This window comes from Polypterus senegalus, chromosome 9 (assembly GCF_016835505.1).
Source record: "Polypterus senegalus isolate Bchr_013 chromosome 9, ASM1683550v1, whole genome shotgun sequence".
NCBI classification, from domain to species: Eukaryota; Metazoa; Chordata; class Cladistia; order Polypteriformes; family Polypteridae; genus Polypterus; species Polypterus senegalus.
The window spans coordinates 116,171,514-116,192,316 of record NC_053162.1 but is presented as its reverse complement, the minus strand read 5'-3'; the positions used below and the strand labels follow the sequence as shown (position 1 = coordinate 116,192,316).

At 37.3% G+C, this 20,803-nt stretch overlaps 1 protein-coding gene across 1 annotated transcript in view; it reads right to left on the bottom strand.

Annotated features, from left to right (window-relative positions):
- glg1a (golgi glycoprotein 1a) overlaps positions 1-20,803 on the bottom strand; it is a 247,916-nt gene that overhangs the window by 159,500 nt on the left and 67,613 nt on the right. The window contains exons 5-6 of the mRNA XM_039762406.1: positions 11,768-11,971; positions 1,889-1,960 (exon numbers count right to left, since the gene is read on the bottom strand). Coding sequence (XP_039618340.1) covers positions 1,889-1,960; positions 11,768-11,971 — 276 coding nt within the window. The remainder of the gene's footprint in view (positions 1-1,888; positions 1,961-11,767; positions 11,972-20,803) is intronic.

The following is a 20,803-nucleotide window of genomic DNA, read 5'->3' as shown; positions in this document are numbered from 1 at the left end:
GGAATAATGTCAACAGCCAAGACAATTTCTTTTGTCAGTTGTTCAAATGGAGTGAGGAGTGTGATTATGTTCTCAATCAAACCCCACAGATTAACTACAAATTGGAGATAAGCCCCAAGGGCTCTTTTCTGCTCCAGCATGCTTTTGCAGCATATAAAATGGATTTGCACATCTAGTTGAAGCATTTCAGCTGCATACCAAATTCAGTTTACAGTATATAGTTTTGAGGAGAGTACTGACTAATTGTGAATGTTTAAAATGACCAACTATATTTCTGCTAATCTCTATTATATCCAAGACAATGCGCTGGAATAGTACACCGTCATTCACAGCAAGCTGGAAAGTAGTCATATATGGAAAATTTGGGATCCCGCGTTGCTCCATTGCCTTTGCAATGTTACGTGTGTTGTCTCATAGTATGAGCATCCTCTTTGGGTATTTCCATGTATCAAAAATTTAAAAGCCATGGAGACTGCAGTGCCCATGTGTGATAGAGCATTCTTAGGCATGCAAGATGGCTTTCTGTAATTCAAAATTGTAGTTGATCCACTCTGCAACAAAAGTATGTGCACTCATAAGACTCATATCAGATGTCCATATACCAGTGGTAAAGCTTATGGCTGTGAAATCATTGGCAAGGGATTTGTGCACATGGCTTTTCGCAATGTTCTGTAGCTCTGGAAGTGCCATGTCAGAGAAAGAACGATGACTGGGTATCGAGTAATGGGGCTCAAAATGCTCAAATAGCGCTCAAAATCCTGTATCTTCTACAACAGAAAGTGGACAATTGTCCAGAGCAATAAATTCCATAACGTTTGCTGCAATTGCTTGAGGTTTAGGACTCTATTTCTCAAATGTGTTTGATTTTTCAAGAAACTGATCAACAGCCTGAGCAACTGCAGTTCTTGATTTTGTGCACAGTGGAGTAGGATTCTCCTCTTTTGCTCTGAGGAATTTCGTACATTTGTCAGGATGGTATATCTTCAAGTTGGAAATTAAAATGGTGATCTTGAAATTTCACACAATGGTCCCTCTGCACAATACATCAGCTGAATAACTGTTACAAATGGCATATTTTATTTTGCTCTTGCTTGGCAAAACTTCCACACCGAAGACACTTTTGTGCAGCAGCTCAGCGGCGCCTAAACCTCTTGCTCATCCGGAACACAGTGAATGCGTCATCAAATGATGGTTTGAATTACTGGTCCAATTTAGTCATTGGTCCGATGACAATAATATTTTAACCCATTATCTGCCAATACAGATATTAATCTGATATTATTGTGCGTCCCTACTTTCTTCTATACTGTACTACTCTTAATACTTCCATTATGGTTACTAAAGGAATATATACATGTTCAGAGTATGAGCTGCATTTCTAAAAGAACACAATTCCAGGGAGCATGTGCCCCCTGTTTGACACAACACCTTTAAATAATTTTAAATCAGGATTTACAAACCAGCAAGGCAAAACAATTCACAAACACAAGTTATGCTTATGGTTGAATTTATGCTGAGGGCCATTTCTTTGCATTACAATAGGTTGCATGGTACTTAGTCACAATTCTTGTTTGAGATTTGTCATTTTTCATCTGAAACATAAAAGACAAAACAAGAATGGCAAAGCAGGTAGTCATTTCTCCCCTTTATACTTATAGCCATACATAACCCACAATTAACTTATACAACAGTATAAAAGCATTGGAAAGGAAAAAAAAACAGATAAAATGCTGCTAATTACTAAATACAGTGAATCTGAGCAGTCAAGAGGAGAGATTTTCTAACCTTAATAACAGCTAAGGTATTTACATTATGGAGGTGCTTAAAACCAGAATCATTACTAGGTTTATGCTACTACAGTAAAAAACAAACAAAAAATGAACACTACCTTCTCAGACATGGATTCTTCAAACTTGTGGTTAAAGAGACACTTGTAAACTCTGCCTTCACCAGCCTGAGTCTAAGAAGCAAAATTAATATTTATATTAAAAAAAAAGTAAAGATGTTAAATTGTGCACTGTATTTTAACTTAATCTTTAATTTTATTTGTACTCTTTCAAGTATAGTATTTTAAATACAATATTTTTATAGTATACAGAATGATTAGTTATACATTATTATACTGCACACAAGGGACACTATTCACACTAACCTTTAACAACATTTTCCTCTAGAGTGCAAGAATGACTACAATGTTCAGCCATCAAAGTTGAAGGTATCACTGAAGAAACCCAAACCACGAAAAAGTAAAAATGAATTGTATAACACCCTATTTAATCAATGATACTGAAACATGACACAAACCATAGATTAAACATTATTAATAAATTTCTATGTGCAGTAATGCACAATGATTTCTTGCATATCGAAAAACAAGAGCAACCAATCTGTGTATTTGTTGGAATCTAAGGACACACATCAGATATTGGGCACATTATTACTCCATATTCTTTTTTGTCATATATTTAATGCTGCCAGTGCAGCTGGAAAGTTATGTGGGTGAATCTGTGAGATCAAACTCAGACTATACATTAGCAGTCTTTACATTTACTTCTTTTTGAGATTGATATATGTATGTACTTATGTGGACTCAGTCTTAATCTAAAGATGAAATAATTAGTACAGTTGTGCTTGAAAGTTTGTGAACCCTTTAGAATTTTCTGTATTTCTGCATAAATATGATCTAAAACATTATGAGATTTTCACTCAAGTCCTAAAAGTAGATAAAGAGAAACCAGTTAAATGAGACAAAAAATTATACTTAGTCATTTATTTATTAAGGAAAATGATTGAATATTACATATTTGTGAGTGGCAAAAGTATGTGAACCTTTGCTTTCAGTATCTGGTATGACCCCCCCTTTGCAGCAATAACTGTAACTAAACATTTCCAACAACTTTTGATTATTCCTGCACACCGGTTTGGAGCAATTTTAGCCCATTCCTCCATACAGAGCAGCTTCAACTCTGGGATGTTGGTGAGTTTCCTCACATTAACTGCTCGTTTCAGGCCTTTCCACAACATTTTGATTGGATTAAGGTCAGGACTTTGACTTGGCAATTCCAAAACATTAACTTTATTCTTCTTTAACCATTCTTTGGTAGAACGACTTGTGTGCTTAGAGTTGTGATCTTTAGCAAACTGCAGACAAGCAGCAATGTTTTTTTTGGAGAACAGTGGCTTTCTCCTTGCAACCGTACCATGCACACCATTGTTGTTCAGTGTTCTCCTGATGGTGGACTCATGAACATTAGCCAATGTGAGAGAGGCCTTCAGTTGCTTAGAAATTACCCTGGGGTCCTTTGTGACCTCACCGACTATTACACGCCTTGCTCTTGGAGTGATCTTTGTTGGTTTACCACTCCTAGGGAGGGTAACAATGGTCTTGAATTTCCTCCATTTGTACAGAATCTGTCCGACTGTGGATTGGTGGAGTCCAAACTCTTTACAGATGGCTTTGTAACCTTTTCCAGCCTGATGAGCATCAACAACTCTTTTTCTGAGGTCCTCAGAAATCTCCTTTGTTCATGCCATGACACACTTCCACAAACATGTGTTGTGAAGAACAGACTTTGATAGATCCCTGTTCTTTAAATAACACAGGGTGCCCACTCATACCTGATTGTCATCCCATTGATTGAAAACACCCGATTCTAATTTCACCTTCAAACTAACTGCTAATCCTACAGGTCCACATACTTTTGCCACTCACAAATATGTAATATTCGATCATTTTCCTCAATAAATAAATGACCAAGTATAATATTGTTCTCTCATTTGTTTAACTGGTTTCTCTTTATCTACTTTTAGGACTTGAGTGAAAAATCTGATGTTTTAGGATATTTATGCAAAAATATAGAAAATTCTAAAGGTTCACAAACTTTCAAGCACAACTGTATTTTATTCATTTGCATCACTGATAAATTGTGCATTAACAGTAGAATCCCTGAAGCCTAAGAAAATACTCTTAATACCAGACCACCTTAAATTCCCCCACACCATCGATCTTATCAGTGCCTTTGTTTTGCAAATGTGTCAACCAGCACAAGCAGTTTGCACCCTTCTATCCCATCCCCCACCGAGGCAGCTGAAGTCAGCAAAATTTTCACAGAGGAAGGCTCTTTATCTGGGATTTAGGTGTCTGGAATGGTATAGGGTAAATATATTGTTATTTGGAATACATACATTTCATGTGTGTTCTGTGTCTTCAGTGATCTGTGTAAATGTAGGATGACAGGAAATGCTAGGTAAGAAATGCTGAACACATACCTAAAACAGAAATTTTTTTCCATGTTATAGTAATAATGACAAAATGTTGACTTGATGCATATAATGTATCGAGACTTAAGTCCAAATATCAAATAAACACTTTCACAAAAGGTAAACATAACAAAACAAGTGCACTTTTATTCAAGAATACAGTGATCCCTTGCTGTATCGCGCTTTGACTTTCGCGGTTTTGCTCTATCGCGGATTTTATATGTAAGCATATGTAAATGTATATTGGGATTTTTCGCTGATTCGCGGATTTCTGCGGACAATGGGTCTTTTAATTTATGGTACATGCTTCCTCAGTTTGTTTGCCCAGTTGATTTCATACAAGGGACGCTATTGGCGGATGGCTTAGAAGCTATCCAATCAGAGCACGTATTACATATTAACTAAAACTCCTCAATGCTATAAGATATGCCTCCTGCACGGTGCTCGATTGTTTGCTTGTCTCTGCCTCTATCTCACCCTCTGACATTCTCTGCGCCTGACGGAGGGGGTGTGAGCAGAGGTGCTGTTTGCACAGAAGCTGTTTGCTTAGAAGATACGGACGCTCCTGTAAAAAATGCTGAAAGGCTACCTTCGCATTGATCCCTTCATTGCCGCTGCTTTATCGCGGTGCTTGCATACTTAAAAGCGCAACAGCCCTATTGATTTTTCATTGTTTACTTTACTCTCTCTCTGACATTCTCCGCTCCTTACGCGCACTTTGAAGAGGAAGATATGTTTGCATTCTTTTAATTGTGAGAAAGAACTGTCATCTCTGTCTTGTCATGGAGCACAGTTTAAACTTTTGACTAAAGGGTGTTATTTCATGTCTAGAGGGCTCTAATAATGTTAAAAAATGTATTTAGAAGGTCGTAAACAGGTTTTTTTATGCTCTAACTGAAAATATTAGATTTATAAATAAAGAATCCTACTTGTGGAAATTCATTTATCTGTCTGGAGCGGATTAACCGCGATAAACAAGGGTTTACTGTATAACTGTGCGGAGAATATTTATAAACAGTGTGGGAGAGTTTCTAAGGGCTTAAAATATATAAAAATAATCATACAAACATATGGTTTCTACTTCGCGGATTTTCACCTATCGCGGGGGGTTCTGGAACGCAACCCCCGCGATCGAGGAGGGATTACTGTATATACTGAAGAAAAAGAAATTAGGTTAGGGTACGACATTGACATGACCTATTGGGTGGTGCAGTGGTAAGAACTGCTGACTTATAATCAAGAGGTTGATGCTTCGATTCTGGGCACTTCCCAGAATTACCGTTTTGAGTAGCGAGCTGCTCTTATTGTTATTATAGAATAAAAACACATATTTGATTTGATTCTGTAACAGCTGGTGTAAATTTATTGTACTTGTAAAACGTTAGAAATAAAACTGAATTAAAAAAAAAACAAAACTCTGTCACGTTCCTGCACCCCCCAATCTGAAACTGCTGTTTTCAAATAAAGATGGGCTATAACAGAGGTGAACACGGAGGAGGATGAGGGTTAACAGAAGCCCTCCCCAGAAGAAACGTCCAGTCACACAACACCACAGCTACACCAGGCGTAAAGGCGAAAGATGGCACCATTTTGATACAGCAACAGGCTGGGCTTCATCCTGTCAGTCAATCTGCTACACACACATACTTCAACAAAACAGCAGAGCTTACAGAGCTCACCAAGGTGAAAAGCTCTGTTTGTGATGGTCTTTATATGAAAAACATTTATGTGTTACTTATATAAAAGCCACATTGAATGTTGTTTACCTATATTTATTTACTTATCTTCCTGCAGTGTAAAGAGAAAGTTGAGTGCAGAGTTATCTGTGTTTAACATGTGCAATGCTACTTCAGTACGCGAATGAATTTAGCTACAGGTGAAAGCTCCTGTCGCACTTTATGTATCTGTTGTTACAGTTCTGCCTTTGTACAGAAACAGCTTCATAAACTTTATGACCGTAGTCTCGGAAAGTCCTTCTCCTGTGGGAGGACTGGGATCTTTTCCTAAATAAGGAGTGGCATTGCACATGTACTTTTTCAGCATGCCTATGTCAATCAAACAAAGGAAGCTCTGCATTCTACTTTGACTCTTAGCTGTAGGAAGATAAGTAAATAAATATAGGTAAACAATATTCAATGCGGCTTTTATATAATTGACATACATGTTTTTCATATAAAGACCATCACAAACGGAACTTTGCACAATACCTTGGCAAGCTCTGTAAGCCCTGCTGTTCTGCTGAAGGACATGTGTGTGGCATATTGACTGGCAAAATGATGCCAAACCTGTTGCTGCATCCAAACAGTACCATCTTTGGCCTTTACACCTGGTGCAGCTGCGTTGTTCTTATGTGTGACTGGACGATTCTTGCAGGGAAGGCTTCTGTTCTATTTCTTCAATGTAGAACCCTCGTCCTTATCTGAGTTCACCTCTGTTATAGCGTGTCTTTATGTGAAGACAGCATTGTCAGATCGGGTGAAGTGTAAACGTGACTGAGAGAAAAAAAAACGTTATGGATAATGCTCCTCCTGCTCATCCTCCAGGCCTTGAGGATGACCTACTGGAGGAATTCGACTTCATGAAGGTCAAGTTCCTTCCTCCCAACAGCACTCCCCCTACTCCAGCCCACAGATCAGCAGGTCATTTCGAACTTTAAAAAGCTTTACACAAAAGCACTATTTCAGCAATGCTTCGAGGTGACTGAAGGAACAAACCTTAATACTCATCGTGAGCTGCCTCAAGATCATTGATAAAGCCTGGGATGAGGTCACCAAGAGAACCTTTAATTCTACTTGGAGAAAACTATGGTCTGATTGCGTTTTTGGACATGACTCTAAGGGGTTTGTTCATGAACAGGAGCCACCAGTTGTTGATGAAATTGTGTCCTTGGGGAAGACCATGGGACTGGAGGTGAATGAGGACGACATTCAAGAGCTGGAAGAGGAACATGGCCAGTAGCTAACCACCGATGAACTGATGGATTTGCACCACAAGCAACAGTAAGATGTTATGGAGGACACCTCATCTGAGGAGGAGGAGGAGAAAAAGACTAAGGAATCCCTCACTTCAAATGAGATTAGAGAGATGTGTAAAATGTGGGAAAGAGTTCAAAACTATGTAGAAAATCACCACCCGAATAAGGCTGTAGCAGTGCGAGCGATGAAACTGTTTAATGATAATGCAATGTCGCATTTCTGCGAAATCCTCAAAAGAAGGCAAAAGCAGCTATCATTGGATGGTTTCCTGTTAAAGCTGCACAAAAAGAAAAAAAATTCCAGCGAGTCAGACTGCTGTGATTCCATGAGTTGTAGTGAAAGTCATCCAACACAATAACCCTCCTCCTCTCTCATCTCCATCACACCAGCCCAATTTTTTTCAAAGGTAAAAAGCAGGTTATTTTGTTTTATGTATTTTTACTTTATAATTTATTTAAAAATGATTAATACAAAAATTTTTGGGTTGTGAAATGAATTATCCGAGTTTCCATTATTTCTTATTGGGAAATTAACTTTGATATACGAGTGCTTTGGATTACAAGCACGTTTCCAGAATGAATTATGCTTGCAAACTGAGGTTCCACTGTACCATAAATTTACACTGGCTGTTACAGACTCAAATCAAATATATGTTTTTATTCTGTAACAGTAAAAATAAGAGCAGCTCACTACTCAAAACAGTAAATCTGGGAAGGGCCCAGAATCGAAGCAGCAACCTCTTGATTATGAGTCAGCAGTTTTTACCGCTGCACCACCCAAGCGGTCGTGTCAGCGTCGTATCCTAACCAAATTTCTTTTTCTTCGGTTATATTCTTGAAGAAAAGCGCGCTTGTTTCTATATTTCCACCTTTTGTGAAAGTGTTTATTTGATATTTTGACTTCAGTCTTCACACATTATACATTTCATGTCAAAATGTGATTAGTACTATAACTTTCTGTTTCTGTTTTAGGTATGTCTTCAACATTTCTTGCCTGGCATTTCCTGTCATCCTACATTTACATAGATCATTGTAGACACGGAACACACATGAAATGCATGTGTTCCAAATAACGATATATTATTTACCCTATACAACTCCAGACACCTCACACCCAGACTAACGGATTTGAGCTGGGAGAACATTGTGCCCAAGTTGAGCTGCAGCAGTGGGAGAATGGGATAGCAGGCTGCTTTTCCTGATTGACACATTTGCAAAACAAGAGACATTAATGAGAGGTGCAAAGGAATTTAAGGTGGCCCGGCATTACAAGCTTTTTTTTCGTAGGCTTCTGGGATTCTAATGTTAAATAGCTCTTTCTCACAAAGGATGGTAAAGGGGTTGTGATATTGATCCAACAGATTGACACAGCAGCATACATTATACCAAAATGATGGGAGTGAAGAAAGAGGAAAACCAACCTTTATTAGAAGCTCTTTTTGATTTAACAGTCAATGGAATGTAAAATTTTAATACTCCCTTTTTATGGTAATGTATATATTTCACAACTGAAACAGCATTTTGCACAAGCAGAAGAATCTGAACATATTTACTACAGCACATTAGGAAAATGCTGATACTTATTTCTTATATATATGATAAAGAAATGTTTTAAATTGTAAGATATTTATTGTCACTACTCACAAAGCTGCAAAATTTTGATTGACAGCATCACAATCAATAACGCTTTGTACACAAATAGCCACAAAACTCAATACATGTGCACAAACACACATATACACAAAAACAGATGTGCAACAGGTATTATCAGTAGATACTACTAGATAATATATTACACACTATAAATAAACAAACAAAACTAAGTATATAAATAGGCAGCTAGGTAAATAAAGAAAAATATGCAGGATTGTAATCAAGAGGGTTATTGCATGAATTAATATGTAAATTTGGTTTTATTTATTATATACTCAGCAAAAAAAGGAACGTCCTCTGACTTCCAACTGTTTTTACTTTTAGTAAACTTAATGTGTAAATATTTGTATGAACACTAAAAGAGTCAACACCATAAGACATAAACTCAAAATGTTTCACAATGTGTCCCTGAATGAAGGGAGGCTCAAAATCAAAAGTGCCAGTCAGTATCTGGTGTGGCCACCAGCTGCTTGAAGTACTGTAGTGCATCTCTTCCTCATGGACTGGACCAGATTTGTCAGTTCTTGATGTGAGATGTGTTACCCCACTCTTCCACCAAGGCACCTGCAAGTTCCTGGACATTTCTGGGGGAAATGGCCCTAGCCCTCAACCTGCGATCCAACAGGTCCCAGACGTGCTCAATTTCTTCGACGATAAACACGAATCCGTCCATCACCCCTGGTGAGACAAAACCGTGACTCATCAGTGAAGAGCACTTTTTGCCACTCCTGTCTGGTCCAGCGAAGGTGGGTTTGTGCCCATAGGCGGCGTTGTTGCTGGTGATGTCTGGTAAGGACCTGCCTTACAACAGGCCTACAAGCCCTCAGTCCAGCCTCTCTCAGCCTATTGCGGACAGTCTGAGCACTGATGGAGGGATTGTGTGTTCCTGGTGTGACTCGGGCAGTTGTTGTGGCCATCCTGTACCTATCACGCAGGTGTGATATTCGGATGTAACGATCCTGTGCAGGTGTTGTTACACGTGGTCTTCCACTGCGAGGATGATCAGCTGTCCTTCCAGTCTCCCTGTAGCGCTGTCTTAGGCGTCTCACAGTGCGGACATGGCAATTTATTGCCCTAGCCACATCAGCAGTCCTCATGCCTCCCTGCAGCATGCCTAATGCACGTTCACGCAGATGAGCAGGGACCCTGGGCATCTTTCTTTGGCTGTTTTTCACAGTCGGTAGACAAGTCTCTTTAGTGTCCTGCGTTTTTAGAACTGTGACCTTGTTTAACCCTTTACAATGAAAATCTGTAAAGTTATTTGGATTTTTAAAACATTATTGTTGAAATACACAGTCCTGAAAAAGGGACTTTTTTTTTTTTTGCTGAGTATATATCCACCCAGTAATCGAGCCATCATGAGGGTAGTGTTATACAGGATGCAGGACAGTACTTTAGCTGCAGTAGGAAAGGTGACGTTTTTAAACATGATAGTACATATATGTATGACCCCGAAGAGAGTTTGTCAGGAGATCAAACATGCAGTGTCCAGGGTGGAATGGATATCTAATGATATCCAGGGTCTTCTTGTAGCATTGATTGCTACAGATTTCCTCCAAATGTGTCGATTTTACACAGATGATGTGTTGTGCCACCTTTACCACTCTTTGCAAAACTTTTCAATCAGCTGCAGTGCAACCAGCATACCACAATGGACTGCAGATAGGGTGCCCTTTATTGTCCTACAATTAAAATTAACCATAACCTGCTGTGAGTGAGTGGGCCCTTATCAGTCTCCTTAGGAAGAAAGGGTATTGGTGAGCCTTCTTCACAAGTTGTGTGGTATTTAGGGATCAGGAAAGGGTCCTCTGTAATGAGGACTTGGGGAAATTTTGAAATGGGATGTTCTTTGTCCTGTGTGGTTTCCTGAAAATAATTATTTCTTTTGTTTATTGTGCATTCAGTGACAATTTTCTGCACACCACTTAGTCAAATGTTGTACTTCTTCCCTGTAGTTGGTTTCACTGTAATCACAAATTAATCCTAGCATTGTGGTATCATTTGAAAATTTCACAGTTATGTCTGAGTTGGGGATGGGTAAGCAGTCATGAGTAAATGCTAAATAATGTAAGGGGCTCAATACATATCCCTGTGGAATCCCAGTGTTGAGGACCCAGGTGGAAGATGTGCCCAACCTGACATATTGTGGTCTGTAAGTAAAAAAAATAAAGTATTGATTCAGCTGCAGAATGGGGTGTTTAAAACCAGGCAGAGGAGTTTAGAGACCAGTTTTTCATGGAAGACTGTATTAAAAGCTGAGCTGCTGTCCACAAAAAACATCCCAGCATATGTGTTGTTTTGTTCCAAGTAAAGGTACATCAAAGCTTTGTGGATGGCTAAAGATATTGTATCATATTTGTATTTATTTTCATTCTTGGTAAATTGCACTGAATTGATTTTTGATGAAATGTTATCTGTGTAGGACAGTACCAGTCTTTCAAAGCATTTTTCAATAACTGGGGGGGGGAGGCAATTGGGTGTTTATGAGTTTACAGCAGATTTTTAGGGATTGGTATGATGGTGGTTGATTTGAACCAGACTGGAAACATTAAAACAGATAGAGAAATTAAGAATGTGGGTGACTTTGCTAACTCATTGACATGCAGCTTAAGAACATGTCCCGAGACTGTCAGTCCAGGCTGCTTTGTTGCCATTGAGCCTATGCATAGAACTCTGTACTTGACTCATTTTAAAGAGTGTTTGCTCACTCTCAGGTGGCATAATCTTGGAGAGGCTCACTGCCATCTTTGTCTAAACTGGCAGAACTAGACTTTTTATTTTCATTGTTTGAACATACTGTATTATACTTTTTTCACCATCCATTAATTAATAACAATATTAAGGAGTGGACGTTATTGAAATGAAAGACTGCAAACATACATTTTCACAAAAGCGTTCCCTGTCATCACGGCAGGCAAAGTAGAGGTATCGGTCAAGGTGAAAATCATCTGATGAGAGCTCAGCAACTCGCAGAATGGATTTTTTGCATTCTTCCTTGATCGGAGGTCTACTGTCTTGAATCTCCGCTTCCTTTACTAATGCTTTCTCCAGGCAAGCAATTACCTGACCTTGGGAATGTATGTCCTGTAAAAAAAAAAAAAAAAAAAAAAGAAACGGGGATGAGGTTGCAGCAGTTAAGGATAATATTAAACAACTGTACAAAACCATCTGCAAAGCCTTGATGTCAGTATTAACTACTAAACTTTACACTTGGTCCTGAACATATGACCCTGTTATAAAACTAAATATTTCATATTTATAATAGATAAACTATGGAGTACTAGAAAAAATTACTACAAATTTCAAAATGCAATACTCCTTAACTATATCAAAAAAACGCTCAACATACAATATTATTTACCACCAAGAATTTAGTCATATGTCAAGTGTGTGACACAGCTCCAGAATTAGTAAACAATGCTGTAAACAAACAAACAAACAAATGTATGTCATACTGTTAATGATCACTAAGCAATGTACAAGTTTCCTTAAAATATTTAAAATCAACCAACCAAATGATACCTGGTACAAGAGGCAAACCTGCAGCTGATTTTTGCAGATATACAAGCAGATAAAAAAATAATGAGATCTCTTACACTTAAAAAAAAAAATTGTAACATGTTGCTAAAAGTTTATCTACCTGCGCAACCATGCAATCACTATTCAAGGTTAGCAGAAAAGTGACCAAAGATCAGAGATGAAACATTTCTGCAAAGCACAAAATTTTGTTCATCTGTTTTAAATTAATAAAACTGAACATTAAAAATGCATTTCAGAAGCCTGTTTAACTTGCATCCATTTAATGGGGTATATTTTTATGCTTTTCTGTTGTCACATAAAATATTTAGAAATATGGTCTGCACTATGAGTTTGTTATGGAAAAGAGCTAAAATTAAAAAATGGTGTTTGTTTTCACCAAAAACGTACTGGTTGCAAAATGACATTAGGGAGAAAAAATGTTTTTCATTTTCATATAAAAATCAAGCTATATGCTATGAATGTTCCCTTAATTTTCATCAATAAGAAAAAGAACAGTAAAATATTTTTTAAATGTCAGGGTTAAAAAAAAGTTAAAACATGCACAAGATTCAAGAATTAGACAAGCAAAAATATTTTTAAATGCTAAAAAAGCACAGAAGAGAAACAAAGGAACAACAATAAAAGTAGAAGCATGCTTTGGACATAAGTTTAAAAAGGAAAGGTATGGGGAAAAGTTTTTTTTCCTACAGAAAAAGAAAAAGTAAACGAAGGGGTTTAAGAAAAAAAAGACAAAGTTCTGAAAAAAAAAGTCTTAAAATCTGGGGTTAATAAATATTATAAAACATTCTGGGACTTGGGGGAATCAAGTGGTGTGTGAAATATAATGGAAATTTAGTTCCTCTGCTCTGGCCACCCCATCGTTTACAAGCTATACATCAGTTTATCCCTCAACCATAATTACTTCATTATTTCACTGGAAGATCTTAAATTTACCTGACCACAATGTAAAATGCTCTATTCAGCAAACAGAGGTTGTTAGGAGGCCTTGAAATTACAGAAAAGGCTCTCTAGCAGGATGTCAGCAACCCAGGGCCCTCATACTGAGAGATGATAAAGGATTTCTTTTTGGAGTATACTAAACACTAAATGTGAAAATGCAAGCTAATTTTACAGACCAACAAGCCAAAAACAGAGAGGCATCAAGATCAAAAATAAGATACACTCTATTCACTCCACTGTCTCCCAACAAAGTAAAAAAGCAGGGCATTGGAAAACTGCAATTAAAGCTAACCAAAGAGGTTGTGAGTGCTGTAAGAGCCAGTGAAATATAGGACTGACTGAAAATTCTGAGAAAAACAACAAACAGCAAAGCTAAAATTACAATAGTGACTGTTTTCATTGTTACTTTGTTTAGTTCTAAATGTACAGACTAATTTTTATTTTAGTTAACAGAATTTAACAATGTGTTTCATTTTAGTTTTCATTAACAAGAAAAACACTATTTATATTATTGGGTGGTTTGCAGTAAGGTGAACATTGACCTGTTAGTGACTACATTTTGACTGACTTTACAATTCCACTGCTTCTGTACTAGTAAGTACCAGGCTTAAGCTCAATTTGGATTTTTACAAAAGAGGCTTGTGATATTTAACCTTATAGCTGACAGTCAACTATGATTTCCTTTCTGAATTCAGAAGAGGCGATCACAAAAAAATATCATACAGTAAGTGTAGATTTGCTTGCCAGGAATCCTATTTTGAATATGATACCTAAAAACACCCAATGCCTCAGGTGGCGGAACAACACTCAAACAATTACTATAGTTAAAAAGCTCAGGAAGAAGATGAAAAAGAAATCTAGGAGCCAAACTGTATTGGTTGAGACTAACAAAACTAGGCATTTAATTTAAAAAAGTAGTATTTTTTTTTTTTTTTTTTTTTACTAAAAGTTAAAGCATCCTAAATACCGGTCTACACTATTAAACCCAAGTGTTTTATTACAATCACAGAATGCCAATTGCCCAGCGAGAGAGAGAAAAAAAAAATCTGCATATCAGTGAGAGAAAAGATTGGAAAAACAAATGCCATTCATAAGAGGCTCATTTTGTGTTATCTAAAAGAACTCTAACAAGCTTTTAAAGAAAAGTATCCAAAACTGAAAATTGGATATTTGCTGAGCTTAGGCAGAAACTGTGTCCTGGGTGGAGCACCTAGGATACATTCTGTGCGTTTCATTTCCATCACCAAAATGTCAAGTTTATGCTTTTCATGATCAACTTACAGCACGATTACAAAAAGTAACTGGAGCACACTATCTTCATTATCAATACAATAAACCTTATGATTTTTTTGTTTTAGTTTAACATTTTTTTCTCCTTTTCTTACCACAGGTTAACTGTGTAACATGTTGCCACTTTATGCTGCTTCTTTATGAAATATGAGGATTAAGCGTGAGGTGTGTCATTTCAGTAATTTTTTTTTTTTTTATATATAAAGTTTAGAGCCTCAGAGCTCGTAAAAGCTTTGAACAGTGATACAATTTGTTTTCTTTAACAGCAGGAGAAATATACTTTCTTTGCAATTAAGAGAGAAAAAAAACCATTACTCCTCCCTCACATGCCTTTAAGGTTCAAAAAACTGCCTTGGGGTTATCTCAACAATGGTACAGAGTTGGAGAAGTAGCATGCCTGTAAAAGTACATGTAAGTAAAGAAGAAAAAAAAAAAGAAGAAAAATAAAAGGCAATTTGCAAAAAGAATTTCAAACTTAAAAAAAATAATAATTTATGAAAAAGTTGTATTTAACTATATGCCATTACAAATCTCTTTGAGGTTTTAAATGAGCTATAGCTGAGCCATTCGGCTTAATTACAAAAAAGTTACAGCTCAGAAGAAAACACTTAATGCAGAAAATTGCCAAAAATTCAATGGGATTTTTTTTACAAAAAATATTTATTGAGCACTGGAAGAGAAGTGTAATTTATATGCCACATTTCATCAAATTCAATTATGGCTATGCTAAAACCTTTCGTAAATGTGTTCTATATTAATCACGTTATTCACATAAAGAAAGATTAAAAATGCCATGTACCTCTTATTTTGGTTACAGAAAACAGGATATTGGTCTGCGAGTAGCACAGTTATGTCACCATGTAAACCCTTACCCCGGTTGCAGTTATGACTTTTGTAGTCTGTGTATGTCCACTGCACACTGTTAGTCTGCACATGTGTTAGCTTTACACATACATTAAGCAGCCTCAGGGAGAAAGTGCAAGTATCCACAAAGATAAATTACTTTACGAAAAGCTTGGGATGAAATAATCAGTCCCAGCATTTCAGAAATGCTTACATTTATGTTGAGGAGCTGAACGTACAGTGCTAAATTCAGCAGCATAATTTCAAGAGACAAAGGCTTCATGCTTGTATTCAGATTTTTACTGCATTTTTATGACATTGGAGCATTTTGCCAAAGAAGAACTCCTTAAGTGGACTCTTACATTTTGTGTTTACATTTAAATGCATTCACTGTTACAGACAAAACAGTCCCTTGATTCAATGTTTTCAAAGAAGGAACTAAGGGTGTAAGGTCTGCTTCTCTGCATTTTGGAAAAAGCTGTTTATTTAATAAAAAGATAGAATAGGAGAGTTAGGATTCTAAGTCAGTGGGTAACTGATGTTATATACTACTTGAAACTGGAAAAAAATCAAATTCATACATAAGAGGATCTGTACACAACTTTTTAAAAAACCTGGCAGGATCTAATCAATAACATTTTAGAATAAGCTTTTAAAGTACTGAGGAAGCAGATTCTCTCCCCTTTTTTTCTTCTCCATTTATTTTTATTCACTTATTAATTCACCTATTAACTTATTGTTACTAGATTTAAGATTTACTCTGCTGGCTTAGCTCTCTTTCTCACGGGTGGGATTGGTTTGTTTTCAATATTATTTTTGTAAAAAAATGACTTATTTGTATGGAATGTTGTGTGATTTAATAAAATCAATAAAATAACAAAAAAAAATACACATACAAAGGTTTTTGCTATTGCCCATTATGGCGTTAGCTCAGAAATAGATTTGTGCATGAGTTACCAATCAGTCAGAGAGGAGTTGTGGACTTCAGTCTTCACACATTATACACTTCACGTCAACATTTTGTCATTATTAGTATAACATGAAAAAAAGTTTGTTTTAGTGAAAAAAAGTTTGTTTTAGTTATGTGTTCAACATTTTTTGCCTTGCATTTCCTTTTATCCAACATTTACATAGATTGTCGTAGACACAGAACACACGTAAAATGCATTTATTCCAAAATAATGATCAATTATTTACCTTATACAATTCTGGAAACCTCACACCCTGATAAACGGACTTGAGTTTGGAGAATTTCCTCTCAGATTTCAGCCCCGTTTATGTATTCCAAACAAAGATATTTTATTTACTCTGTACCAGTGCATGCTCCCCACCCTGACATGATACAATTCCAGGCACTCCACACCCAGACTTAAGCTGGGAGAACTTCAGCTGTGTTGGGGGGGGAGGGTCGGATGGGATAGCAGGCTGCCTGTTGCTATTGCTGATTGACACATTTGCCAAACAAAGGTGCTGATGATGAGGTGGAAGGAAATTTAAGGTGGCCCACCTGGTATTACAACTTTTTCATAGGCTTCAGGGATTCTAGTGTTAAATGCCAGGGATGAACAGCACAGAGTAACAGGGAGTGTGGAAAAGAGGTGCAGAGAGCGCTGGCAGGTTACAGTGTTTGAAGAAGTGTGTTCGGAGTGATTTGAGATAGATGGGTATCAGCAAGAGTGAAAGAATAGGGTCTACAAGTGGTAGCGAGACCAGCTACGTTGTATGGGTTAGAGACGGTGGCACTGAATTAAAGATGTGAAGATTTGCAATGGGTGTGATGAGGATGGACAGGATTAGAAACGAGTACATTTGAGGCTCAGCTCAGGTTGAATAGTTTAAAGACAAAGTCAGAGAGGTGATATTGCATTGGTTTGGATATGTGCAGAGGAGAGATTCTGGGTATATTAGGAAAAGTATGCTAAGGATGGAACTGCCAGGTAAGAGAAAAAGAGGAAGGCCTAGCTTTATGGATGTGGTGGGAGAAGACATGCAGGCGATGGATGTAACACTGCAAGATGCAGAGGACAGGAGGATGTGGAAAAACAACCCACGTTAGAGTGCGATATTGACACGCGTTTGCTAAGAGCGCTGTGGTGGCCAATGGTATCAGCTCTTGACTGACAGTCTGAACTTCACGGGTTCAATTCCAAGCAAGTCCTTTTTCAAAATTGAGCTGCACGTATTCTTACTATATTAAAATAAAAAAATATACATTTGATTCCAGTCTGTAACAGCCGGTGTAAATTTATGATACTTGTAATGGTTAGCTTTTTTTTAATTCTGTTATTCTCTCAGCCGCGTTCACGATCCCAACTCAAACCCAGGCATTTGACACTGCTGTTTTCTCAGACGCGCTACAACAGAGGCAAACTCAAATCATGATGACTGTTCTACATCGGATCAAGAATGCACTTTTGTCATCGCTGTACTTTGTACAGGTATATGTACATGGGAAGCACTGCACTTGTGACTTTACGCTGTAGGAAGTAAATAAATAAATAAAGGTAATAACATTAGATCTGGCTCTTACATACAAAGGATGGCGCATGCGCCCAAAACATTAACATTTATATATTACTTACATAAAAGCAAAATCTAATGTTATTTACCTTGAGTTATTTACTTATATGACGACTGTTCTCCATCGGGTCAAGAATGCACTTTTGCCATCGCTGTACTTTGTATATGTACATGGGAAGCTCTGCACTCATTATTTACTTCTTACAGCGTGAAGTTACATCTATATAGTAATAACAGTAATTTTATTATTATATAGCAGCTTCCCTGTCTGCCTATCATATAGTGCCTTTCCTTCCTATCTATCTATACCCTTAGCCATTTTTTATATATCTATTATACTGTGCCCTATGGGGTGCCAAACAGGCAATTACAATGATTTTCGGAATATATAAAGTAATTCCTGAATATATAAAGTCAGAATCAGAATATATAAAGTCATTCCCGAATATGTATAGTCAAAGCATAATTATATAAAGTCAGCGTCAGAATATATAAACCCATTTTTGAATATATAAAGTCAGTGTTGGAATATACAAAATCATTCCTGAATATATAAAATTTCCGTGCTTGTCATTTCACTCGTACTAGTGAAAGGTAAACTTCGACAGAAGCCAGGCAGAGTCGATCGGGCTTGTGAGGTTTCTCCAAAAATGTGCCCATACAAATAGAATAAATAAATACAACGGTCAAAATGCCGGGCACATACATCATTTTGAATGAATTAACTGAATAGTGGGTTTTTTAAAAAATATTTTCCTGAAGATTTTTTTGTTAACTTAGTTCATTACGTTGTAGTAGGAGCTCATTGAGTTTACTAAAAATGTACCCCGAGTCTTTTCAATCAATATCAACATAATCTGACTTTAAATTTATATATTCAGGAATGAGGTTATACTGTATATTCCAACGCCGACTTTAAATATTCGGGACTGACTTTATATATTCTAACTCTGACTTTATATATTCAGGAATGACTTTATATATTCCGAAAGCCATTGCAATTGCCTGTTTGGCACCCCATAGGGCACTGTATAATAGACATATAAAAAAACAGCTAAAGGTATAGAAATATAGATAGGAAGGAAAGGCACTATATGATAGGCAGACAGGGAAGCTGCTATATAATAATAAAATTACTGTTACTATATAGACAGACAGGACGTTCAGGCAGGCAGAATGGCAAAGGCAAAAAAAAAAAAAAAAAAAAAAAACACATTTTCTCCCCAGCGGGGAATCGAACTCGGCAAGTCTGCTGCGCTCTGAGTGACGAAATCTTACCGGTATGCCACGGAAGCTGTTGTGACATTCTTGAACCTTTTGTGAAAGTGTTTTTTGATCTATGGCCTTCAGGCTTCACACATTTTATAGTTTATGCCAACATTTTGTAACATCTATACTAATAAAAGGCAAAGCCCTCACTGACTGACTGACTGACTGACTGACTCACTCACTGACTCATCACTAATTCTCCAAGTTCCCACGTAGGTAGAAGGCTGAAATTTGGAAGGCTCATTCCTTACAGCTTCCTTACAAAAGTTAAGCAGGTTTCATTTAGAAATTCTACGCATAATGGTCATAACTGGAAGGTATTTTTCTCCATTTACTGTAATGGAGTTGAGCTCAAAAGCCGTGGGGGCGGAGTTTTGTGTGACCTCATCACACCTCCCACGTAATCACGTGAACTGTCTATCAACGCAGTGCGTAGAAAACCAGGAAGACCACCAAAAAGCGCTGAAGAAAACATGCCTTATATAATTCAGAAGGCAGCAAAACAATAAGCGAGCGAGTGACATAAACAACCATATTCATGAGTGCTGCTACTTCGGAAACAAAGCAAGGTGTAAACCTAAAGTTTAAATCAAGTTCATAGACAGGCTGCCGCTGGTGTTTTTCATGCCCACGGGTAATGTGGGATACAAGTTTAATGAGAGGAAGCAGGATATAAATGAGAGTTTTGATCACTTTGTAACCAAGTTAAAATTGCACGTGAAGGGCTGTGCTTATGCAAATTCCGAGAGACTGTTTGTGGAGGATTGACAGTCAAGGTGGGTGGGGGAGTCACATCATCATCTCCCCTCCCATTCACCTCATTTCGCTCTAAGCTGAGCTCCGCAGCTACTGCACGCAGTGTTACAGAAGCGACTTTGTGACGCTGCCACCAAATACTCACAGAAAAATCCACAAATTAATCCACACGCTGTCTCTACAGTTTCTCCACACTGAATCCTCCAGGCACTACTTACAAAAGGTTACATTGACAATCGTTACACGTTATTTTCTTAGCACAAGCACAGCGGAGAAGCTTCGATGCATATGCTCCATAACGCGTTAAAAAAAAAAAAATCACGCATTTAATCACACTTTGCAATACTAGCAAAGGGGAACTTCTGTCAATGCATGATTTCATGATATACCGATTACATTGCTCAGCGCTTCCTGATTCATTTTACCCTCGCACACCTTTGGTTTGAGAAGAAGTATGCAAAAATATGAGGTTAACACAGAAAAACAGATCACCAATTGAAGCTTTATAAATAATCGATTCGCCATCAATAATTGTTTTGCTAAAGTCATACTCAGTGTAATCCTCCTTCTATTTTATAATTTTTCCGCCACTAGCCATGATTAAATGAATGGTAAAAAAGTAAGAGCGAAGCGAGGGTGACTTATTCAGGCAGGCGGGCGACGGCTCAATAGCTCCAATTTGGATATAAGTAGGTTCTATTTAGTCGCCAGAAATATCTTTGTTAGGAATGGAAGTTGAATTTTGTCTTTAAATTTCTA